The sequence below is a fragment of the Urocitellus parryii genome, chromosome 8, assembly GCF_045843805.1.
Source record: "Urocitellus parryii isolate mUroPar1 chromosome 8, mUroPar1.hap1, whole genome shotgun sequence".
NCBI lineage: Eukaryota > Metazoa > Chordata > Mammalia > Rodentia > Sciuridae > Urocitellus > Urocitellus parryii.
This window is the reverse complement of record NC_135538.1, coordinates 114,745,422-114,772,090: the sequence shown is the minus strand read 5'-3', so window position 1 is coordinate 114,772,090 and position 26,669 is coordinate 114,745,422. Positions and strand designations below refer to the sequence as shown.

The 26,669-nt window shown below is 43.5% G+C and overlaps 2 protein-coding genes across 3 annotated transcripts in view; one reads left to right on the top strand and one right to left on the bottom strand.

Annotated features, from left to right (window-relative positions):
* Fkbp5 (FKBP prolyl isomerase 5) overlaps positions 1–3,361 on the bottom strand; it is a 111,254-nt gene extending 107,893 nt beyond the window's left edge. The window contains exon 1 of one of the 2 annotated variants that reach the window (XM_026383654.2): positions 3,284–3,361. The gene's annotated coding sequence lies outside the window, so the exon portion shown is untranslated. Of the gene's footprint in view, positions 1–3,224 lie in introns of both variants that reach the window. The other variant, XM_026383653.2, reaches the window with a different exon arrangement.
* Positions 2,094–5,911, top strand: LOC144256440 (uncharacterized). Its single transcript, XM_077801499.1, has 4 exons — positions 2,094–2,109; positions 2,446–2,636; positions 5,295–5,408; positions 5,832–5,911. Exons 1-4 carry the CDS (start codon positions 2,094–2,096, stop codon positions 5,859–5,861), a joined length of 351 nt encoding a protein of 116 aa, XP_077657625.1. The 3' UTR covers positions 5,862–5,911.
* The last annotated feature ends 20,758 nt before the right edge of the window (positions 5,912–26,669 follow it).

Here is a 26,669-nt window from a genome sequence, read left to right as displayed (position 1 = left end):
GCCTTCAAATTTGCAAATCTTCCTACCTCAGCCTCCAGAGCCACTGGGATTACTGGCATGCGCCATCATACCTGACTAGAGGATATTCCTAATGCTAAGTACAACAAGCATATTACTGTTATGTAAAGGAGTTTTAATATCTATAACAGTGTCATTTGATCTATTCTTGAATTTAAAGTCCTTGTTTTTTGTAGTTCAGTGGTAGTGTTTGACTACCATACATAATGGCCCAAGAGTCAATCCACAGGGAAAGAAAATTTACTACCACAACAGCCCCCCGAACTCAAAATGAGCCATATCTGAAGGTATATGCTTTAAAATGGTGCCAGTTTTTTCTTTTATATATGTGATAATCAACTTATGCTTAATTTTAAAATTAAAATATGGTTGATAATTTTTTAAACACTTATTTATTTATTTATACGTGGTGCTGAGAATCAAACCCAGTGCCTCAAAAGTGCTAGGCAAGCACTCTACCATTGAGCTAAAGCCAGAAGCCCAATTGATAATTTTATGATATGGTCTACCACAAGTTAAAATGAACAAAAATAAATAAAAATTTAATTCTAAACTGGGCTTTTAAGTGAAAGCACTTTTCTATCTAAAAACTTAAAATATGCTTTTTTGTAACTAAGTATATGAACTATAACTTTATAATGTGGCATACTCAAGCATCATCATCACAGGAAAAAGATTATGAACCCTCTGTTTACATACAATAATTTAAATTAATGTTAAATCATGGAATCAATTAAATCATCCCAAACAATGAAAGCCCCAGTCTTATAAGTTCCCTCCAGATACTTATGTAGAATAAACCCATTCAACATGAAGGAAAAAGTTATCTTCAACCAAATTGCTCTCATCAACCATCCAAAAGCCAACTCAGCCTAACTAACTAACCTCTTCTATAGGTACTCCAAAAGGATGCTCATTCTTTGGACTAATTCATCCTAATCTGAGAAAACTTTGGGAAACTAAAAAATCCAAAATACGCATTCTTTTCCAATCTAAATATAAACAGAAAATTGAAGATTTAATTAGTCATCTAACCCAATAGTCTTAAGATTTTCATGTTCAACTGATTAAAATTATGTTCTAAAAGAAATCCACCCCAAATTCCCATAACTAAAAAAATTAAAGACTAAAAAACGGGACTGGGGTTGTAATTTAGTGGTAGAACACTTACCTAGCACATGTGTGAGGCACTGGGTTTGATCCTCAGCACCACATAAAAATAAACATATTGTGTTCAACTACAATTAAAAAAAATTAATTAAAAAAAAAGATTAAAAAACATTTGTTAATGTTGGAATGGCAAAGACCTCATAACATAAAAGTTTGTTGTTTTAGAGAAATAAAACAATTTACAAAGACTGTCTTAGATTTTTTAAATCTCAAATAATGAAAACTAACTATTAGCTAATTCTACATGGTAAAAAGGTAAAATTACCATTCGATTAAATCTGAATAAATTAGCATGGTTAAATATTAACTTTGTTCTTAGAGAAGTTAACTTCTCTGAAGTATAAATCATTTGCAATATGGTTACAAATAACACATTAGAAAGAAAAATGGAGTAAATTAAATCAAGTATTTCTCACAAATGACAACTATAAGCCTCCTTTTAAAAGTAATTTTCAAAATATACTATTTCTACAGAATCACTTAATTAGGGCCATAATTGTAGATTGTTAGGCACAGGTCAGTTGGGAGAGAGACAAACAGAAAATGGTAAGTGAAAGCATGACAGAACAAGAACTTCCCACCAGAATAAGAATTTTTTTTCAAGTCAATTATTGAATTTTGATTCAGATACCATGAAAGGCTGCTACTATATTCTCTAAAAACCCTAATGCAGAAGGGGGGCAGAACTCCCACACACTATTAAAAAATCCTTAACCAAATTATGCCTTAACTTTTCCCTTTTCTACAACCTAAGAAAATGGAAAAACAATGAAAATAAACACACCCGTCTACTCTCAGGCAAAGAAAGCTCCCATTCAATGCTAAGCTTTATTCCACTGGAAACGTACTCCTAAAAAGTAAATCCAAAACCAGGAGCACAAAATGCTTCATGCAGAATTTACTGAATGGCGGCCAATCGCTGTACACGCTGTCCTGAGCCACACTGAAGGATATCTAGAGCTCTGCGTTCTCCTCTTACAACTTGTACCTTACAGTCCATTCGCCAACACTGCAGAACCCGATTTTTAAAATGCGACTAAAATGTTCCTCCTGGCCCATCAATAGGAAAAAAAAAGCAATCTACACCCTGATCGTCAAAAAAACATTGGCAGCACTGGTTTTTAGGCGATACACTATCGTCAGCACACCTTTTTAGACGATAGACAGGGCAGGAGTTACAACGTCCTTGGGCTGAAGTGAGTAAGCACCCCTAACACAACTTTTAACTGGCTTTCTGCTAGCACTAGGCTAATGCAGATCACCTGTTAGAACGACTCACATGCACACCCTCAACAAGTGGCGAAGAGCGGCGATGCGGTTCCCTGTCACTTGTCCTAAGGCGGCAGGTGAAGGCGGTGAACGCCCATCCACACCCATCGGCCGGCCACGGCAGAGGCAGCAAACAGCCCCGGGACGCTCCGTTATCCTCACCCTCCCGGGCCCGCCAGGTGAGCAGGGCTCCATCGCCCGCGGCGTCCGGCGCTGGGCTCAGCCGGGCTCGACTTCTCGGGCCGTCCGGGTCCCGGAAGGCGAAGTTTCACTCCCGCCCGCGGCGTGGCTGCTCAGGCGCCGCCCGGTTCTCAGAGGGTCCGGCCGCCCGCTCGGAGCCGCTGCGGTCACTGCCCGCCGGGCCTGGAGCGAGTCCTGGGCCGCCAACCAGAGCCGGAGCGAGACCTGTCACCCGGGCGGGAAACAAAAGCCGAGGACTAGCGGACGCGACCGGCCTCGCCTCGGTGAGGGGGAGCGCGGCGGGGGCGGGGAGCGGCTCCGGCGGCCGCCCCGCTCCGCGCCTCCGGGAGAGAGCCCCGGCCCCGAGGCCCCTGAGGCGCGGCACGGACCCCGCAGTGCGGCTGGGCCTCCCGCGCGCTCACCTCGAGGCTTCCCGGGCCCGGTTCGCCCCTACACGCTGCTCGGGTTGGGGAGAAGCGCGAGGGGGCGGGGAAGAGAGCGACCGCGACGGGACCGGGAAGGAGGGAATTCGGTTTTTGGGGGTGCCACGGCCGCCCGCCCCACCCCTGCAGCCATGGCTCCTGTACCTGTCGCCGCGGTGGCTCGCCGGCTCCGTCCCTCTTTGCCTAGCCCGCGCCCCACTCACCCCTCAGCCCGCCCAGCAGGCCGCCCGCGCGCCGGACAACGCCGCCTGAGACTGGCAGCGCCCGCGAGCCGGCCCGAATCCCCCGGGCAGCGCCCGGCGCCGTCCCGCCCCCGCCGGCCGCAGGACCCGCCTTCCATAGGGCCCTAGGGCTGTCAGTCCGCCCCCAAAAGGCGCGCGGGCTGCCGCTCCGCCTGTCCGGATTGGTGGCCTAGCACCATCCATGCAAATGAGACCCCGCCCATGTTCATTTGCATCTCCTCCTCCCCACATCAGCCACGTGTCTGGCCCTTGCCCTTTGTGGGGGCCGCAGAAAAGGGATGCAGGAAGCTGACCAACACCCCCTCACATCATCCCTTACCTCCAGAGAAACTAATGTCTAAACAAGCTACTTGACTTCATATCTGCAAGGTCTCCCTGAAGGCTCAGCCCCTCCCTTCGATTCACCAGGCCTGCCCTGGGGCTGGAGCCTCTGGCCAGTCTTCCCCCAGGAAACAACTCCATGATGCTCAGTGGGGTCAGGGGAAATCCCACCGTGGTAATCACTTTAACTCATAGTACCTCCCTCTGGGCACCAGTGACCTTGAAGACCATACTTTCCCAAGGCTCTCTACTTGTCAAACATGATATCCCAGGCGGCTAAGACAGCAGTGGGCCTTAAAATGGCTGTGTTCTTCCCCCAACCCAACTCCAAAGGGTAGGCTGCTGAGCTCAGCTTCAAGATGACCACCCCCTTAGATGGCCTTAGGGAATCTAGTTCGACCCCCAGGAAACAGAAACCTAAAGTTCCATAGCTAGTCACTTATGGAACACGCTAGTTATCTGTGAAAACCTAATATTTCATGGCCAGGTTAGAAACCATGTCTCCTGCTGCCGTGTGTTTTTTTTTTTGTGTGTGTGTGTGTGTGTGTGTTTGTGTGTGTGTGTGTGTGTGTGTGTGTGTCTCGGGATTGAACCCAGGACCTTGTGCATGCAAAGCAAGCACTCTACCAACTGAGCTATAGCCCCAGCCCCGGAAATCTGCTCTTTTTGCGCAGTCACACTCAAGAATTTGAGAAGAGTCTCTTCTACAAGTCACCATACTAGGTGGTACTGTAATCATTCATTCCCTGCTTGTAGGAGGTGATGTATACAAAAAAAAAAAAAAAAAAAAGAAGTCAACGCTGAAACATCCTCATGGGCAGGTCCTGTTTCAGTCATTTGTCTATCCTTAGTGCCTAAAAGCTTTCCTTTTACAATCTGCAAGGGAGAGTAATTGGAACAATTTATTTGTGCATTAATTCAGCAACACAACGTTGATCATAAGTGATCTACTATGCTTACTAAGAGCAAGTATTAAGCATTGTGCTGTGCAGGGTATACGGAAGTGAGAAGACACTGTAACAGTTTTCCATGGCTTCAGCCTAAGAGGGATATCCGCATCACATTTCAGTGCTCCTTGTGTTACAGGGGTTTTGACATGTCTGCACAGGGCACAGTGGAGGGCTGCATGGAGGGAGGAATCGCAGGGAGGGCTTCACTAAAGAGGTGACACTAGAGTCAGCTCTTAAAAGGTGAAGTAGATATTTGCCCATCAGAGGGTGTGGGTGGTTTAGGAAAGGGACTCCCAGCAGGGAAGGATAGCTTGAGCAAAAAGCATGCAGACCCGGAAAAGCCTAGTAATTGAAGGAACATTGAGGAGCATTGTGGGCAAATCTGCAGGGTTGTGTGGACATGTTACATGCTCTAGGACCAGGCTCTTCCAGGAGGAAGACAGAAAAGCCCAGGAGGCTGCCAGGCTGTGTTGTAACATACCTTAGCAAACAACAACAGGCCCAGCTGCAACCTTTCTCCCCCCCCCCTCCCCAGGCCAGAGTCTTTGGGGAACAGTCAGTTCTACAGTTTTGATGTCTGTTCTACAGCCTGGCTAGCTCCACCCACTCCCCCAGAAAACTACCCTGACCACGATACTTGCCCTTCTCAGCATTTGGAAGTATGTGTGCTTGAATTTTCCCTAAACATCACTGCCTTTCAGAATTCAGAAATGACATGGGCTATGGCTGCAGACACCTGGATGTGGGATGAGCAGTTCTTTCCTAATGCATGGAGCAGTTCTTTGCGGGGCCTGTCACCAAGGCTGGCTTCATGGGTATGTGACCTTTGCACTGACACAAAGCCCCAGTTTTGGAGGGGTCCTGTTTGGGATTTAATTCTCTACTCTTGCCATCTTGAAATACTTAGTAATTTTTTCAAGAAGGGGCCCTGAAAATTATATAGTCCTGTCTGTCATTTACTACCCCGGGCATGCTTGTGATATCACTCAAACCACATCTCATTTTTAAAGCACTTGGCATTCACTAGGTTTGTTCACATGCCTTGTGCTACTTGATTCTCAAAATGGTGATGTGGGATGGGCTGGCATTACTTTTTATTCTTATTTATTAAATGAGAAAACTGAAGTTTGGCAACTCTCTCCAGATGGCCCAACTAGAAAGAGGCAGAGCTTATGCTGAACTCAGCACACCCAAGTCCTATTTCACACACTATGGAGCTACCTCTATCTTGGTTTCAGAATCCTTTCAACAGCAGCTTTGCAGCCTAAGGATATACCGTTTTAAGAGTCAGAACACAAGCTGGGTGCAGTGACTCACACCTGTAGTCCCAGTGGTTTGGGAAGCTGAAGCAGGAGGATCACAAGTTCAAAGCCAGCCTCAGTGATGGTGAGGCACTAAGCAACTCAAAATAAAATAAAGATGTTGTGTCTACTGAAAAATAAATGTTAAAAAAGTTCTCTCTCTCTCTCTTCCCTCTCTCTCTCTTAAAAAAAAAAAGAGAGAACACGTGTTAAAGTAGATAACTGTAATATCACAACTATTACCTTTTTAATATTTTTCATCGGTTTTGAATAATTTCAGCCATTATATGTTTAAATACTGTTTCTGTCCCTTTTTCTCTTTCTGTGTCTCCAATTGAAACACATAGTTGACCTTCTTATTTTACCACTTTATTCTGCATCTTCTATCTTTTGTCCTTCATGATTTGTTCTAAGCATCTTCTATTTTTCAGTTCACAAATTCTCTTTTTCAGTTTTGTTTTTTAATATCCTCTTAAATCCACTCATTAACTCCATTTGGTTATTCTGTTTTAGTTCTAGAATTTCTGTTTGGTCCTTTTGTTAATATTTATTTTTTAGTTTTAAGTGGACACAATATCTTTATTTTACATTTATGTGGTGCTGAGGATCGAACTCAGTGCCTCAAGTATGCTAGGGGAACACTCTACCACTGAGCCACAACCCCAGGGCTGCCACTGCCCCCCGCCCCCCGTGGTTCTTTTTTTAATATATATATTTTTATTTGTTGATGGACCTTTATTTTATATATTTATTTATATGCAGTGCTGAGGATTGAACCCAGTGCCTCACACATGCCAGGCAAGCTCTCTACCATGGAGCCACAACCCTAGCCCTGTTTGGTTCTTTTTTATATCTGCTATGCCACTTATGATATTTTAAAACTTAGTTTTTCTCTTCTTAAACATAGTAAACATGGTTGTTTCATGGTCTACATCTGATTCTCCACTGTCCATTTTGTTTTGGTTTGGTTTTGGTTTGGTTTTGGTACTGGGAATTGAACCCAGGGGACCCACTGAGCTACATCCTCAATCCTTTTTAAAAGGTTTTTATTTTGAGACAGGGTCTTGCAAAATTGCAGAGGCTGGCCTCAAATTTGTGATCCTTCTGCTCCAGCCTCCTGAGTCACTGGGATCACCAGCATGTACCACCATGCCTAACCATTGTCAGTTTTTTTTGTTGTTGTTGTTGTTGTTGTTTTTGAGAGAGAGAGAGAGAGAGAGAGAGAGAGAGAGAGAGAGAGAATTTTAATATTTATTTTTAGTTATCAGCGAACACAACATCTTTGTATGTGGTGCTGAGGATTGAACCCAGGCCACACGCATGACAGGTGAGTGTGCTACCGCTTGAGCCACATCCCCAGCCCCAACATTGTCAATTTTAACCACTGGTTCTTCCTTGTGTTTTTTCTCCTTGTGTACCTTGGTTCTGTTTTGGGTATTGTATTTGAAAAAAAAAAAATTCAAAGCAATGATATCTTCCTCTGGAAAAGATTTCCTTTGTTTCTGCCTGGCATCTGAAGGCACTAGCAGAGATCACCTTAACTCAATTTCAGGCCTCCAGATTTTCTGAGTCACCCAGAAGACTTGAAGCTGGGTTAGGGTCTATGGGACTTTTTGTTTATTTATATTTACCACTTACTTAGTGGTACAGCTTTTTAGGGTCCCAACTTAAGATTGAGAGTTGTTTTAGTTATGAGTTTCTCCATAGCAAACTCTTCATAAATTTAGTGGTTTAAAAACAGATGTCAGCAGACTTTTTCTTAAAAAGCCAGATAGGACATATTTTAAGCTTACAAGCCAAATCACCTCTGTCACATTTACTCAACATTGGCATTATAGCACAAAGCAGCCATTAGTATTCATAAATGAATGGCATGGCTGGGTTCCAATAAAACTTTATTAATAAAAAAAAATAGGCAGCCATCCTCAGCCTTAGGGCATCTGTGGAAAACCCACAGCTACCATCATGCTTAATCATGAAAGGCTGATGCCAGGAAACAAGACAAGGACAAAATTAAGTATGTCCACTTTATGAAGAAGAAGGAGGAGGAGGAGGAGGAGGAGATGCCCACCTTAAAAAAAAAATATGCCCACTCTGACCACTTCTATTTAATATTACACTAGAGGATCTAACCAAGGCAATTGGGCAATATATACAAATAAAAGGTACACAAACTGAAAAGAAAGAAGTAAAACTGTCTCTCCTCAGACATATGATCTTGTGTATAGAAAAGCCTAAGGAATCTATTAACCCACTATTAGAACTAAAAAGCAAATTCAACAAGACTACAAGATATAAGCTTAATAACATAAGTCAAATGCATTTCTGCATACTTAACAATGAATAATCAAGGAATGAAATTAAAAGAACAATTTCTTTTATAACATCCACAAGAATAAAATATTTAAGAATACAAGGGCTGGGATTGTGGCTCAGTGGTGGAGCACTCTCCTACAATGTGTGAGGCACTGGGTTTGATCCTTAGCACCACATAAAAATAAATAAATAAAGGTATTGTGGGGCTGGGGTTGTGGCTCAGTGGTAGAGCGCTTGCCTAGCATGTGTGAGGCACTGGGTTCGATTCTCAGCACCACATATAAACAAATCAATAAATAAAGGTCCATCAATAATAATAAAAATTTTTAAAAAAGGTATTGTGCCCACCTACAACTAAAAAAATATTTTAAAAAGAATATATTTGGGGCTGGGGATGTGGCTCAAGCGGTAGCGCGCTCACCTGGCATGCGTGCGGCCCGGGTTCGATCCTCAGCACCACATACCAACAAAGATGTTGTGTCTGCCGAGAACTAAAAAATAAATATTAAAAATTCTCTCTCTCTCTCTCTCTCTCTCTCTCTCTCTCTCTCTCTCCTCTCTCACTCTCTCTCTAAAAAAAAAAAAAAAAAAAAAAAAAGAATATATTTGGGCTGGGTTTGTGGCTCAGTGGTAGAATGCTTGCCTAGCATGCATGAGGCACTGAGTTCAATCCCCAGCACCACATAAAAGAATATATTTAACAAAAGAAGTGCAAAATTATACTGAGAAAACTACAAAACATTGCTAAAATAATTAAGAGCTAAATAATTGGAAAAATAGCCTATGTCTATGCATTGACAGTCTTAGCATTGTTAGGACAACAATACTCTCCAGATTAACCTTCAGATTCGATGCAATCTCCATCACAATCTCAGATGACTTCTTCTTTTTTTTTTTTTTAAAGATCTCATGTCTGATAGGAGCTGAGAGAGAGAGAAAGGATATGTGAGGTCCCATGGTCCCTTTTTTTTAAAATATTTTATTTTTTTTAGTTTTCAGCGGACACGACACCTTTGTTTGTATGTGGTGCTGAGGATCAAACCCGGGCTGCACGCATGCCAGGCGAGCGCGCTACCGCTGAGCCACATCCCCAGACCTCAGATGATTTCTTAAATAGAAATTGACAGGTGATTTTTAAATTCATATAGAATTACAAGGGACAAAAAAAAAGCCAAAACAACCTTTTAAAAGAAAAACAAAATAGGAGGATGTATTTGTCAGCTTTCTGTTACCACAACAAATACTTGAGACAATTGGCTTCAAAAAGGTTTATTTTAGTGCACAGTTTTAGAGGTTCAGTTGACCCCATTGCTTTAGGCCTGGGTGGCACACCATGGCAGAATGGCAGGAGCTCATGGACAAAACTAGTCATCTCATGACCAAGAAGCAAAAAGGGGGGTGGGGGGTGGAGTCTCACAATCCCCATCAAGGGCCCTCAGTGAGCTAAAACCTCCCAATAGGTATCATTTCCTGAAGACTCCACCATGTCCCAATAGCAGCACCCTGGGGAGAAACCTATACCACATGGACATTTGGGGAGAACTTAAGATCCAAACTATAGCAGAGGACCCCCCCACACACACACACACACATACATGTAAATGGAATAGAACTGAGACTTCAGAAATGATGCCACATATGTATGGTCAACTGATTTTCAACAAGGGTGACTAGTGAAGGTACACATATAGAGAAATTGATGGAAGGCGAGTGGGAACTTAAAATTCTCATCCATTGCTGGTGGGAACATAAAACAGCATGGCCTCTACCGAAAGTAGTTGGGTAGTTCCAAAATGTTAAGTATAGAATTACCATAATCCCAGCATTTTCACTGCTAGGTATATTTCGAAGAATTTAATACAGGGACTCAACAGATTCTTACACACCATACACACACACACACACACACCTCAGCATTATTCGTAACAATAGGCTAGAAAAAAACTAAATATCCATCAACTGGCTAATAGATAAGATATGTTATATACACACAATGGAACATTATTCAGACATGAAAAAGAATGAAGTGCTAATAGATGATACAATATGGATGAACCTTGAAAATATTACACCAAATGGAAGAAGTCAGTCACTAAAGACTATATATTTTATGACTACATTTTAGTGAAATGTATACAATGGGAAATAGGACATAGGACTGGAGATGTGGGAGAAAGGGGACAGGAAGGTGACAGGTAAAGGATACCAAATTTTTTTTTTTTTTTTAGAGAGAGTGAGAGAGGAGAGAGAGAGAGAGAGAGAGAGAGAGAGAATTCTTTCAATATTTATTTTTTTTTAGTTCTCGGCGGACACAACATCTTTGTTGGTATGTGGTGCTGAGGATCGAACCCGGGCTGCACGCATGCCAGGCGAGCGCGCTACCGCTGAGCCACATCTCCAGCCCCCAAATTATTTTTAAGTTGGTTAAAATGCTATCGAGTTGACTGTGGTAATGGTTGCACATAACAGTCAATATACCAAAACTCATTGAATTTTTGTATACTTTAAGTACATAAATTGTATAGCATATGAATTGTATTGGGATGCTGCTGAAAAAATAAAAGCAGCCAGCCATGGGCCATACTTTGCTTACTGCTGGCTTAAGAAAACAGTTACTGTATTTATTTGCTTCATGGTTTTGCAATTTGGACAGAATACAATGGAGACAGCTGATCTCTATGTGGCATCAGTTGGATGGCTTGAACAGAGCTGAACAATTCTCTCCCAAGATAGCCTTACTCACATGGAAGGCGAGTGGAAACTCAAGCTATGATGTTGGCCACTGTCCTCAGTTCTTCTCACATGGTCTCTCCATGAGGCAAAGTTGGCTTTCTCAGAGAATGATTGACCAGCTTCTCCCAAATGGCAAATATGGAACCTTCCAGGTCCTCTTAAGGTTTAGGCCTGTAACTGACATAGCATCATTTCTACCAGGTTCTGTTGGTTAAAGCAGGTCACAGCCCAGTCTAGGTTCAAAGGAAGGGAACTACAGTGGTGTGATTGACTCAAATACATGATTCATTAGGGGCCACAAAGTAGCTATCTGGGCTGGGGCTGTAGCTCAGGGGTAGAGCCCTTGAGGCACTGGGTTCAATCCTCAGCACCACATACAAATAATGACAAAAAGATACTGTATCCATTTACAACTAAAAAAATTAAAAAGTAACCATCTGTTATAATCCCCCACTCAGTCCCCTAATGACTCACTTGCTTTCACAAGCAAACTGTGCTCCCTGACTCTTAAGACCCCTAAAGGCTCTCCCCATAACTATACCATGATTGAACTTGAAGTCCATAATCTCCTCCACTAATCCAATGCAGGTACAAATGAGTATCTCTAGTGATATGACTCTCAATCTGAAGACATTTTAGACTGAAGAGTCAAGATATCTGCTCACCACACACAATAGTGAGGCAGGGAAATAGATACCCCTATTAAAAAGGAAAAAAATGGGTGACAGAGTATGTAACTCAGTGGTAGAGTGCTTTCCTAGCATGCACAAGGCCCTAAGTTCTATCCCCAGCACTAGAAAAGATAGTAATAAGTAAAAGGAGGAAATGACAGTTACATGGCAGCCACTGATCCATAGCAATTCTGAAATCCACTTGGGCACAGGACACCAACTCCTTAGGTCCCAGTTCCCAGGCAAATCAGTTGGCCTTCTCACATGGCAATTGGTTTTCCCCAGAGCCAAACTGCAGGAGCAGTCTTCTTCAGGCTCAAGCAGAAATGGTAGGATATCACTTCCACTACAGTCTATTAATTAAAGCAGGTTAAAGCCAAGGGGAGGACACAGGGCAAGAATTCCTACAGCCCATGACTCACTGGGGCCATGAAGTTAACAGCCTACCCCAGAGGTGGTTTATCAAGGTCTCCAACCTTGAAGGCCCTGAACTCTAATTTTGTAGCCTTAATCCCAAGATTAAGATTTCAGAAGCACAGCTCAGTCTCTCTGGTTGCCCCTTCAGGTTGGCAAATGTCCTCTGGCAAAAGTGAATATCTAAGTGCTGGGCTCACCTCTGTGGTAAAGTTGCCAGATTTAACAAATAAAAATAGGGATATCCAGTTAATTTGAATTTCACATAAGCAACACATAATTTCTTAGTAGAATATCCCAAAAGTACCATGATCATATATATGCTTAAAAAAATGAGTTGTTTCTTTGAAATTTAATTTTTTTTATGTGTGTGTGATACTAGGGGTTGAATCCAGGGGTACTCTACCACTGAGCTATACCCAAGCCCTTTCTAATTTTTAAAAAATATTTATTTATTTACTTTAGTTTTAGATAGACACAATATCTTCATTTTATTTTTATGTGGTGCTGAGGATTGAACCTAGTGCCTCACACATGCTAGGTGAATGCTCTACCTCTGAGCCACAACCCCAGCCCTTTAATTTTTATTTTGAGACAGAATCTCACCTAGTTGGGATTCCTAAATCCTCTTGCCTCAGCCTTGGTAATTGTTGGGATGACAGGCATGTACCACCATGCCCACCATTGAAATTCAAATATAACTGGGACATAATATATTAAATAAAATATTATTTTTACTGGCTCATCTGAAATACAGCTAAGAATTTAACTGGAAATACTGCATTTTTTTTTTCCTGGAAACTCTAACCTCTCTGGACTCTCGCCCATCCTTGTATCTTGGTCCAATTATTCCCTACTCTCTCATTAGGTTTTTGAAGCTTTTTTTTTTTTTAATATTTTTAGTTGTCAATGGACCTTTATTTATTTTATGTGGTGCTGAGAAACCAACCCAGGGCCTCACACATGCTAGGTAAGCGCTCTACCACTGAGCCACACCCCCAGCCCCTAGGTTTTTGAAGCTTTGAAGGCTTAAAAAGATTTATCTAATGTATATAGTTGTGGTTGACAGAAAGACCAGTCCAAATTCTAAATGGCTATTCTATACTAGTGAAAATTCCCTGCTTAGGAGTTTTGCCCCTCTACTTAGAAGTCAGAACTCAAATTTCCAGCCTTTCTTGTAGCTAGGACATACACATGTGTCCAGGCTTTACCAATCACATAATCCAAAGGAGACTTCAGTTCAGAAGAGCAAAACAAGAAGCTTGATGGTCACAATGGCAACAAGAGGTATTTTTTCGGGGAATATAAGGTCAAGTTTCTGAAGCAGAATTTGATTTTGATGCTTAAGGCAGGAGTGGCTGCTCTATTGTCAAGTTCTCGGCACTAGTTTTCAGCAATGGCACTAGCAGCCATTTTCTCTGCAGTACAGGTTTTAGCCATTGCCCCTGGATTCTTAGCCTGTGGTCTGTTTCTTTTATCCTTTCCATGAGCTTGTGTGTTACCTAATAACTGGAAATAAGCCTCCTTTCAGCCCAGTCTAGTCATAAAGGATTCTATTGTTTGCAACTAAGATATGCTAATGATACAGCTGGGTTCTGGGTTCTAATCTTCCATTAAATAACTAGGCAAACTTGGTAGAGACAGGGACGGTCCAGAAAAGGTTCTCCAGGCTTGCAGAGTCTGAAGTTCAAGGACCAGTGATTGTAGGCTCAACAGGCCACTGTGGTTTCCCAGGTGACGGCTAGGTCTAAGCCACTTGTTCCTCTTCCTCACATGCTCAACTTCAGTGTAGCACAAGCTGCCTTCACTTACTTGGTTGTATTATTATTGACCATCCAGGAGTAACCCAAGAAGAAAGAATGATTTTTCACCCTTATTGCCCCCAAATCTAGCAGCATAGTTGAGCAGCTGGATTTCACTCCTGAGACAACCTCCCAATTGAAGAAGCTGCTTTGAGTTACCAAAAATCATTGAGAGCCTCAGGAGGGGGGCCCGGAGCTTGTCAGCATGTTTCAGGGATTTATAGATCTCATATGTCATTTCTAAGCCTTATTTAGAAAATGCTATATTTTTTTTATAGATTGAAGCTTGAAAATATCTACTGCTTAAAATCCCAAGGCAATATGAGTTTTTTTTTGTGTGTGTGTGTGTGTTTTTGTTTGTTTGTTTTTGTTTTTGTGGTTTTTCTTTGCCTTGACAAAAATCATTCTAAAATGCATTTGGAAAAATTAGCATGCAAAGATTAGAGGAAAACTGAAAAAGAAGAGCAATGTAGATCTACCAGATATTAAAACATACTACAAAGTTACTATCACTAAAATAGTTTAACTGGCATATGAAATATAGTAAATATGTTTTAATGAAATTGGATAAATGAAATAACATCAAATAGAGAAATAGGACTGACTTCCTACAGTCTTTTCAGAACAGTGTCAAAACATTTGAATACTCATTAACTTATATTGGGAAAATTGATTTTAGGAACTGGGGGAGGGAAGGATCCTTACCTCCTTTTTTATGCTAAATGAATGAAAGACCTAAAAGTAAAAGATTAAACTATAAAGACAACACAAGAAAACATAGGTGAGTTTACTTGTAAAGGTTTATAGTAGGAAAGGCTTTCATGAGCAAGACATCAGGAGTCATAGAGGAAAAGATTGATAAATTTGGCTTCTAAAAATATAATATACCATAAATAAAATCAAAAGACAAATTAGTTATAACCTTAGAAATATAATAAATATGATGACAAAGGGTCAAGTTCCTTAATATACAAAGTGCTCTCACAAATCAATTAGAAGAGTTGGGGCTGTGGCTCAGTGGCAGTGTGCTTGCCTAGCACATGTGAAGCACTGGGTTTGATTCTCAGCACCACATAAAAATACATAAAGGTATACGTCTATCTACAACTAAAATATTTCTTAAAAATCAATTAGAAAAGACCAACAACTCAAAGGAAAATGAGGATAAATGTGAATAGGCAGTTCCTACAAAGAAAAATAGGTGGTTTTAAAAATATAAAGGGAATCAGGCACAGTGGCGCATGCCTGTAATCCCAGCAGTTTGGGAGGCTGAGGCAGGAGGATAACAAGTTCAAAGCTAGTCTCAGCAATTTAGTGAGGCCCTAAGCAACTTGGCAAGACCTGTCTCTAAATAAAATACAAAAAAGGACAGGGGATATGGCTCAGTGGTTAAGTGCCCGTGGATTCAATCCCCAGTACAAAATATGTGTGTGTGTGTGTGTGTGTGTGTGTGTGTGTGTGTGTGTGTAAGTGTGTGTGTAATATCCTGGGTTCAATCCCTGGTACTGCAAAAACAAAAACAAAAACAAAAATAATAATAACAACAACAACAAAAATAAAGTGTACTTAACTGTCCTGGTTAAAAAAAAAACAACTGTGATTTAATACAATGATACACCATTTTATTTTTCTTTTCTATTTTTAACGAGAGAGAGAGAGAGAGAATTTTTATTTTTTCAATTTTCGGCGGACACAACATCTTTGTATGTGGTGCTGAGGATCGAACCTGGGCCACATGCATACCAGGCGAGCACGCTACCGCTTGAGCCACATCCCCAGCCCTGATACACCATCTTCATCTACTGATTATTTGAAAGTTCGATATTACACAGTGCAGATGAGAATATGGGAAATAAGACAGTCGTTTTTATTTGTGGCAGTAAAGATCCTATAACCTCTTTAACAGGCAAATTATTATTTTATTTCATTTTTTGAAGTACTGGGAGGCACTCTGCCACTGAGTTACACCCCCAGCCCTTTTCTTTTTTTCTTTTTTGGAGGAGTATCAGGGATTGAACTCCCTTTTTTTTTTCTTTTTTGGGGGAGTACCAGGGATTGAACTCAGGGGCACTCAACCACTGATCCAGATCCCCAGCCCTATTTCAAATCTTAGTGCCTCACCGAGGCTGAGGCTGGCTTTGAACTTTCGATCCTCCCATGTCAGCCTCCTGTGCTGTTGGGATTACTGGCGTGTACCACTGCACCCTGTCCTTTTTAGTTTTTATTTTGAGACAAGGACTAAGTTGCCCAGGCTGACCTCAAACTTGCAAACCTCTTGCCTTGCCTCCCAAGTAGCTGGGACTATAAGCATGTACTGCCATGTCCAGCTTTGGGCAGACAATTTAGCAGTGTTTATCAAATTTAAAATCCCAGGTGCTGGGGTTGTGGCTCAGTGGCAGAGTGCTTGCCCAGCACATGGGAGGCACTGGGTTGGATTCCCAGCACCACAAAAAAATAAAGAAAGGTATTGTATCCATCTACAATACCTTTCTTTTATTTATTTTTATGCATGCTGGGGTTCTAACCCAGTGCCTCGCCCTGCTAAGTAAACACTCTGCTACTGAATCACAACCCCAGCCCTACAACTAAAACTTTTTAAAAAATAAATAAAAATTAAAACCCACATACTCAATGACCCAATAATCCACTTTAGTTTAGTTTAGTTTAGTTTTGGTGGTGCTGGGAATTGAACCCAGAGGCACTTATCCACTGAGTCACATCCCCAGCCCCTTTTTGCATTTTATTAGAGTTAGGTCTTGCTGAGTTGCTTGGAGCCTCACTAAATTGCTGAGGCTGTGTTTGAATTCTCAATCCTCCTGCCTCAGCCTCCTGAGCCACTGGGATTACAGGTGTGCCCCAGTGTGTCTGGCCAATAGACCCCTTTATTTTATTTATTTTTTTAAATATTTATTTTTTAGCTTTAGGTGGACACAGTATCTTTATTTTATTTTTATGTGGTGCTGAGGATTGAACCCAGTGCCTCAAGCATGGCAGGCGAGCGCACTACTACTTGAGCCATATCCCCAGCCCCAGCTGTATCCCCAACCCCCATTTTATTTTTTTAAATTTTTTTTTAAAGAGAGAGTGAGAGAGGGGAGAGAGAGAGAGAGAGAGAGAGAGAGAGAGAGAGAGAGAATTTTTTAATATTTATTTTTTAGTTCTCGGCGGACACAACATCTTTGTTGGTATGTGGTGCTGAGGATCGAACCCGGGCTGCACGCATGCCAGGCGAGCGTGCTACCGTTTGAGCCATATCCCCAGCCCCATTTTATTTTTTTTTAATATTTATTCTTAAGTTTTAGGTGGACACAATATCTTTATTTTACATTTATGTGTTGCTGAGGATCGAACCCAGAGCCTCGTGTATGCTAGGCGAGCGCTCCTACCACTGAGCCACAAACCCAGCCCCAATAGACCACTTTATATCCTAGGAATTTATTCTGTGACTACACTCCTACATATTGGCAAATATATATGTGTACACACATATATTTATATTGATAAATATATATTGTTCTTTATATGTAGCTATATATCCATATATATACCAGTATATATATATATATGTGTGTGTGTGTGTATGTGTGTGTGTATATAACAGTATTGTCTTTAAAATTATGATTTTACTTATATGCAACTATTTAAAAGAATAAACTATATCTCTATGTGCTGACATGGAAAATACACAAAATATATTGGATGAAAAAGCAACTGGGCATGTAGCTTAGTGGTAGAGCATTTGCTTAAAATGCATGAGGTCTTGGCTCCATCTCCATCACTGCAAAGAAAAAATTATATATAAGCCAGGTACAGTGGCTTGTTTCTATAATCCCAGTGACCTGAAAGAGGCTGAGGCAGGAGGATCATAAATCTGAGGCCAGCCTCAGCAACTTAAGAAGATCCTTCTCAAAAAAAAAAAAAAAAAAAAAAAAGAGTAAAAATAAAAGAGATGATGGGAGATGTAGCTCAGTGGTAAAGCACCCCAGGTTCAATTCCCAGTACTAAATAAATAAATATACAATTTGAAATTACATATGTATATATATAAGTGGAAATTTATGGAAAGATATCTAAGAAAGTCTGGTTTTCTTTTCCAATATTGGTGATTGAGTACAGAGGTTCTCTACCACTGAGCTATACCATCAGGCTGATCTCAAACTTGTGATCCTTCTGCTTCAGCCTTCTGAGTATCTGTAATTAAAGGCATGCACCACTACACCTATGTAATATTTCAGTTTTGATGATATGTATGCTCTTTAATTCCCAGGACCCCAAAAAGCAATACACTGAATGTACCCTTTGGATTTGCATTCAATGTATATTGAGCACCTACCATCTATTCAGGCACTACTCTAGGTAAGCAAAACAGAGAAGATGATTTTGTTCATGGAGCTGATCCTTGTGGGGCAGACAAGATAATGTGATAAAAGGGTTGAAGATGCCATTAAAGATGGTACTGAGGGGAGACCACTGAAGTGGTGCCACTTGCACGGAGCTCTGAATGAAGAGAATTCCAGGAAATGATGTCAGAGAATAAGGACACTGAGGGACGGTCAGAGGGGTTGGAGAAAGGTGTGGGGAAGGGAGAGTAACCCCAGAAACGTTGAAGGCAGACACAACATCTTTGTTTATATGTGGTGCTGAGGATCGAACCCGGGCCACACACATGCCAGGCGAGCGCACTACCGCTTGAGCCACATCCCCAGCCCTAAGAAAATCCTTAATCTGCTGACAGTTCAGGAGATCCAAAGCGTGGCAAGGGCACCCTGGTTGTGCCACGATGTGGCAGAGAAGAGAACTAGCCACATGTAGAGAATGCAGTACCTATAATGGCCTACCTGTGTAACAACCTGCTCTTAAGGGAACTAACTCAGTCCTGGGAGAATTACATAAATCCCTTCAGAAGGCTGAGCCCCCCACCCCACGACCTAATGACCTACCACTAGTCCCCACCCACTTCTTAAAGTTTCCACCCCCTCAACACAGCAGCACTGGGGATCAGGCTTCTAGCACATGAACCCTAGGGGGACAGGCTCAAACCACACTATTTTTGGAACAAATAACCAGGTGTTTTGCAAGCCCTAACCAAAAGTGCTAAAAATAAAAAGACCAAAATACCAAGAACTGGCCAAGATGTGGAACAATCTTATAACTTTGCTCTTGGGCCCTATAGAGAGCCACTTTGGAACATAGTTTGGCAGGTTCTTTTGAAATAAAGCTTACATACAGTTACCACACTTCTCAGCAATTCTTCTCTCAAGAGAAATAAAAATGTGTCTACCAAAAGGCTTGTGCTAAAACACTCATCAGTACTTTTTCATAATAGTCCCAAGTGACAAACAACCACAATGTCCCTCAACAGGAGAACGGATAAACAAATTGGCACACAGCCATACAGTAGGAAAAAAATTCAGCAATAGAATGAACAAGCTACTAATAAGCACAAAAACACGGACACATCTTGAAAACATTATGTTGAGCAAAAGAAGACAGGTACAAAAGAATCTGTCCTGTGTGATCCCATTAATCTGAAATTTTATTTTTTATTTTTTATGTATTTGTTGTGTTGGTTGTTGTTTTGGTACTGGGGATCTAGCCAAGGGGTGTTTTACCCCTGAGCCACATCCCCAGCCTTTTTTTATTATTTATTTTGAGATAAGTTCTCTTTAAGTTGCTGAGGGTTTCATGAAGTTGCTGAGGCTGGTTTTGAACTTTTCATCTTCCTGCCTTGGCCTCCCAAGCCTCTGGGATTACAGACATGGGCCACCCCTCCAGGCAATCTGAAAATTTTAGAAATGCAGATCCAATCCATGGTGACAGAAAGTAGATTAGTGGTTGCTTGGGTCAAGTAAGAATTTATTGTAAAATGAATAAGGAAATTTTTGGAGTGAAGTAATGAATCTATGTTGTGGTAGAGGTTACATAGCAACATATTCATAAAAACTCATCAAAATGTACTCTTAGATGGAGGCTCTATATTCTATGTAAATTATGCCTGTGAGTTTACCAGCTTGTCTGGTACAGTATCTTTCCGCTTTTCTCTGTATTTTCTACAAAGTACCTTGTAAATAATCCTTTCTTTCTGTTTCGGTGGTGGGTACCAGAGATTGAATTTAGGGGCCTTGACCACTGAGCCACACCCCCAGCCTATTTTGTTATTTTCTTTGGAGCCAGAGTCTCACTGAGTTGTTTAGTACCTCGCTTTTGCTGAGGCTGGCTTTAAACTCAAGATCCTCCTTCCTCAGTCTCCCGAGTCGCTGGGATTACGGGCATGCCAGCCTTAGCAATTTAGCTAGACCCTAACTCAATAAAAAGGGACTGGGGGTGTAGCTAGTGGTAAAGCACCTGGCGGGGTGGGGGGGTCAATTCCAAGTAACAACAACAACAACAAAAAGACCATCTTACCTCCTCCCTTTTTTCTCCACTTTGTCCCTACCCCAAAGTAAATTAAGCCTTCTGCCCAGAGTTTAACTTGTTAAGCTGACTCCATCATCTCAGCTCTACCATAGAGATGTTTATCTTCATGTTCCAGGGATCTAAGAGAAGGCTGTGCAGGATGGGGATGTTAGGAGAAAGCCCCAGAAATGAATGAGAATGGCTAGATAGGGTGGGGGTAAATCTGGTTGTTGAAAGGGAATCATCCCAATCCTCACTGTTTCCTAGGAGCAGCTCATTGGGCCAGGCTCTGCGGTTTTGTTTTGTTTTTTTTAAGAGAGAGAGAGAGAATTTTAATATTTACTTTTAGTTTTCGGCAGACACAACATCTTTGTTGGTATGTGGTGCTGAGGATCGAACCCGGGCCGCACGCATGCCAGACGAGCGCGCTACCACTTGAGCCACATCCCCAGCCCTGCTCTGTGTTTTTTGAAATGGGGTCTTACTCTATTGCCAAGACTGGCCCCAAACTCAGGGGACCAGGCCATCCTCCTGCCCCAGCCTCCTGAGTAGCTGGGACTGTAAGTGCACACCACCACACCCAGCTCCCGGTTCTGTTTTATAAGCCACCGCCCCCTCCACCTGCCCCTTTACTGCAGGAGGCCCTATCTGTTCTACCCCAGTATAGTTTGTAGCCATCTTGAAGCTTGCCATTGCATGGCCAGATGCTGAATTGCAACCAACAGGTATTTCCCAAGCTTGGCAACATGCAGGGGTGTAAGCTGCCCCCAGGGAGCTGCAGAGGCACCAGTGCCAGTCTTCTGGGACTCAGTTCTGGTGTCAACAACCTGGTTGTCTTCACACTGCACTGGCTGTGTGCCCTGTGCTCTCCCCAACACTGTTTGGTCAGACTTCCATGTTGCTTGGCTTTCCTGTCCAGGCCCTGTGGGCACAGAGCAAAAGATCTTACCCCAGGAAGCCATTATCAATACAGAGGGGCCCATGGAGAGGGTGGCTGACTCAGGGAATTTGGTGAGCAAGAAGGTCACTCAGGTCACTTGTTGAGGGACTCTGAGACTAAGAGAGGGACAGTGGCAACAATATAATCCTGTGGCCTAGAAGTAGGAGAGTCCCATGAAATTTTGCCTTGGTTTGAAGACCTTTGGGGACAGTGACAGGGTTTGCTCATATCTCCTAGGTCTAACTAGAAGTTAGACCATGTTCTAGATGTTTTAACTGCCTTAATGAATTTAATCTTCAGCAATGAACTCATGTGGGAAATGGAGGCCCAGAGAGGTTAAATGACATACCTAGCTAGCAAGCGCCAGAGCTGAGACACATTCTCCAAGCGACACCAGCTGGCAGAAGGGAGCGCAGGTTGGCAGGTGGGGTGAGGAGCCCAGCCTCTTGGGTTGAAGAGTCAACCCAAGCTCTCCCAGGCTCAAGTACTCCGTTTACAAAAAAGGTAGCAGAGAAGGTGAAATGTCAGCCACTGTCCAAAGCTCTGTGGCTACCCAGGGTGGAAGTTCAGGAGATTTTAGTCCCTGACGCTTCACTGTGTGACTGTTCCCTGTCCCCCGGCCTCACAGGCCCTCACATCATCCCTCTGTCTTCTGCCTTCCCGCACTGCCCTTCCTACTACCAAATATTTAGGGGTGCAAACACTTTCTGAACTTGCCTGAAAACTTCCCTTCGGTGATTCAGATCTTTTAAGATTTGGTTCACCCCCTCCAGACAGCCCTCACAGGCATCCCTGGTTGAAATGACTCTGTCCCCAGCTCAGGAACTGAGATGTGATGCTCTTTTGCGACATCTTTCACAATTCATCTTGCATTAGGTCACTTCTCGGTGGGTCTGTCTCCCTGGGGGTGGATCCACAGCTATGCTCAGTGCATAGCTGACATCTGCCCCAGGGTAAGCAAGTCATTAGGGGGTCATGGGGATGACTCTCTTGACTAACTAGAAAAAACATAGGCTTGGAGATTCTAGGAATTCCATTTTAAAAGACAGAAGATGCATGGGATTTTACTCTCAGGTCTTGTTTTCCCTAAATAGTCTTGTTGGAGTGGGTACTGGGAATTAAACTCAGATGCCCTCTACCACTGAGCTACATCCCCAGCCCTTTTTTATTTTTTGAGACAGAGTCTGGATAAATTGTGAAGGCTGACCTCAAACTTGCCTGCCTCAGTCCCCCAAAATCACTGGGATTACAGGTTTAAAATATTCTATGTTCTATTAAAAAATAAAATGGCTTTGGTATGACAGACATCTTACATAAATGAAGATGAGACTTATTTCTTCATCCGATTAAATTTTTTAAAAATACATTTATTTAATGTATTTATTTTTATGTGCTGAGGATCGAACCCAGTGCCTCCCACATGCTAGGCAAGCGCTCTACCACTGAGCTACAACCCCAGCCCCCATTAAATGTTAATGAATTTGTTCATTCATCACCTCAGTGGATGTTGGTTGCTCAAAGCTATTCAAGTTGGCAATCTACCCCTAACAGTGAATGAAGAGGCACAGCACGGTGCTGGGTTTAACTGCATAGATCCTTCTGCAGAACTGGCTGTGGAGAGATCCCACTTTATCACTTACTTGGCATGTCCCTCTAGGTAGTCATTTAAACTCTCTGTGTATCAGTTTTCCCATCTACAAGATGGAGACAGTAATGATAGTACCTATTAAGGTTGTTATAAGGATTAAATAAGTTGATCTATATGTATACACACACACACACAGAGCATCACAACAGTAGAATGGTGTCTGGTGTGTGCCTGTAGAAACACTGGCTTGTAAATAATGATGGTAAGCATTATTAGAAAATGTGCTCTCACAGAGGCCAAGAAGGACCTCTTCAATCTGGAGAGATGAGAAGGTCCTTGCTAGGTCACTGAGGGAAGGCAGCCTGGGAATAGCACACACAAGGCTTGGGGATGAACACCAGCATGGTGAGCTGTAATATAACATGAGTCGGGGACAGGCTGAGAGTTGCTTGTTCTGCATATGGCTGGCTGTGCCATGCCAGGAATCCGGGCCTCCATTTGAGCCAGTGAAGGATCCTAAGTTGCAGATGAGCTGTGTGTTTGAGGCCGACCATTCTGGCAGCTGCGTGGAGGATGCAGGAGCACGGGATAAGCCTGGGGGATTTCCTGCCCTCCCTCTGCCATTAGAAGCCCTGGGAGGGAGGTTCTGACCCACAGGAAGGCAGTGATAATGAGGCCTGAGGAGGGTCTAGATGGGACAAGAAAACCCCATGGGACATGAGGTCTGGTAGGATGGTATAGGAGAGGGAAGAATCTGCAGTGGCCCCCAGGTATCTGCCCCCAGCCACCATACCACCTGGTGTTAGTGACCAAAACAGGGCACACAGCAAGAAGATCAGACAGGTAGTACTCCTCTGTCCGTGGGGTATTCCCCAGGCTCCACCCAAGATTCACGCAGGGCACTCTCAGGAGTCACTGTGTCTTACTCCTTTCTGAACGCACCCTCGCCCTCCCTGCCCAGCCCAGCACCACCCCAGGCACCAGCTCCAGGCTCAGGGACCTTAGATGGAAGGAATTTAATGGAGTCTAAGCTTCCTCTTTGCTCAAACTTGGATGGCCCTCAACCTGGCTGGCCTCTGGGTTACTGCTATGCTGCCATGGGGGAGTCTGAGAGAAGTCACCCTTCCATTTGAGGGTGGCTCTGCTGTCAGCCCCAGAGCTGCCACTTCAACCTTGGGACTGGGCCCTCTTCAAACCTTCCCACCTCCCCACAGCAGAGAACCTTGGGGAAAGTGGGTGGGACCTGGTGAGGAGTGTGGCAGGGACAGCAAAGCGGCCAGCCTCGGGTTACGGGTCCCACAAAACCACAGCACCACGGAGACATCCATGCACAAAAACGATGCAACACTTATCAGAATTCCCCTTCCCATCTCCCATTCCTGTCAGTCACCCAAGCAGGGCTGCCCCGGAGTGAACCCACAGCTCTTGAGGCCTTCTCTAATTCCCACAGGGCCACCAGAAAGGACAGTTAATACAAAAGATCCCAGTTTGACATAAATCCAGAGACGGTCAGAAGCCAGCAAACTGAGCACCCAGAAGGTGGCCCTCTCCCTTGGAGCAAGCTCAACTTAACAGGTATGAGCTGGGATGCCCTGAGAGCTGGGGGGAGGAGCCCACATGGTGTGTAGAGTGTGCATGCATGTGTAATCGTGTGTGTACCCGAGTGTCCGTGTGCCCATCTGGGTAAGCGTGTGCTCAGTGTGCATGTGTGTGGGGGGGCTGCATGCTCATACTTGAAAGCAGATGCTTATATTCCACGTCTGTGCTGCCCATTATGTGTGTCTGTGTGTGTCCCTGAGTATCTGTGCAACACATGCACATGTGTGGGTGAGGCCCATCTACGGGAAGGGTAAGGTTGTCGGGGTACATTTTTGCAAACTTGCTGGTCTGTTTGTGGGCAGGCAGGTGGGAATGGGCTTGAGTCTGGTGGGGGCGGAAGCCCTGTACTTGTTGAGGGATTTCTGTCCAGGTGTTCAAGAATGAGGACAGGACAGGTGAGGTGGGGCAGCCATCTTTCTGTCTACGGCCCTGCCTGTCTTTCTTGTCCTTTCTGGGGTCAACTCCCAAGGCAGTTACTTGTGCCCAAAGCACTGCAGTCTGACACTCAGGCCTGGGCTGGCCTGCCCAGCACGAAGGCATAGTGTCCTTGGAGGCCCTGAGGAAGGATGAGATCAATTTCTTGAAGTTGAAAAGGGGCCTGTGGAAGTGTGGGGTGGGAGCAGGAATTCACTTCAGTTGTTCCAACAGTGACTGACACAACTGGGAAGGCCGCGCACAGCGAGGAGGCTCTGTTCTGGGAGTGGGGATCTGGATGACACACTCACAGATCCCTAAAGGCTGGGGGTCTCTAGGAGCAGCACCTTAACTAGGTCATACGTGATGAAGAGACTGTCAGAAGAAGGAAGTGGGAAGGAAGGGGCTTTCAGTGGCAGAAATGACCTGAGCAAAGGCACTGAGGCAGAAAAATGCAGGGTACACTCAGGTAAGGCAGAGTTGGAAGAACCCTTTGAAGGCCTCTGGAGACGGCCTTCTTTATGTTCACGGGAAAAGACTGGGGCCCAGAAAGAGGAAGTGCTTCTAAGACCTAGAAGCAGAAATGAGGTCTTCTGACTTCGGGTCAGTGCTCTTTCCACTGCCCCAGAAAATCTGCAAGGGAGAAAGCCCAGAGAAGGACATAGGTTTTATTTCCTTTGCTTTCTTATTCCTGGCTAGGGTTGAATCAGGGGGCACCATTCTTTGCCTCCCTGTTCCAACAGATTGTTGTTCCTGAATAAGTCACCTGTTTGGGCCATCATCTCCACCATGAAGGAGGTAGAGGCCTTGCCTCACCTGGAGCCAATTCTGACTCCTTAGCGAGCTAAAACATGTCTGTCATTCTCCCATCCCCAGCAGCTGGCAGGAGCTGCCATACAATGTAGGCGCTCAAATTAGTGTTTTGGAAAAAAGGCAGGCAGGCAGAACTCTGTCTCTCTCCTTCTAAGTCCCTTTGAGAGCCTCAGCCTCTCCCCTCCCCAGGCAGGACTAAGTGTGAAGGAGGCACAAAATCAGACAGACCTTGAAAGGGAAGGCAGGAAAGACAAATAACCTAACTGCCCAGGGGCCCTAACTTCTCCCTGTCTCTGGGCAGATGCCCTTGAGAGCGTCCTTCCTCCTGGCCTTGGCCTTGCTCAAAACTCAGGCAGTTGCTGGGCAGGGGAGGAACCTTTTATCAGAACACAGAGGAGCCTGGCTGGTCATCTTCCCCACCCCACGCCACTCACGGCCTCTGCTCCAAGAAGTGTCCCAAGCCCTCTGTCCCAATGCTAAGGCATTGGGTTGGCTCCAAAACCTCCTGTTTCTCTGGCCAATGATTCCTTAGGTTTTTGTTTTGTTTTGGTTTTAGTTCAAATAACCTTCTTTGTACAGTAAGAATTTTTTGTCCACTTCCTCCTTCTATGGTAGGAGATGTATTTCTTTTAAATTTGTAAAGCTCATATGCATGCTCAGGAAACTAACCTATGGTGACAGAAATCAGTACCATGGTCGCCTCTGGGGTGGGGACTGACTGTGAGGGAGCCCAAGGGAATTTAGGGCTGGTGGAAATATCTGAAATCTTGCTCTAGGTGATGGTTACTGGGATCTATAATCTATACATTGGTCAAAATTCTTCATTCTGTACAATTAATATTTGTGGATCTGACTATATATAGAATGTATGCTTATATCTCAATAAAAACTTCTAGCATCTAGCCAGGCATGATGGTCCATGCCTGTAATCCCAATGGTTTGGGAGGCTGAGATGGGAGGATCAAAAGTTCAAGGCCAGCCTCAGCAACTTAATGAGGCTCTGAGCCATTCAAGGAGACCTTGTCTCAAAAGTAAAAAAAAAAAAAAAAAAAAATTAGCTTCTAAAAAACACATATACAGAAAAAAATG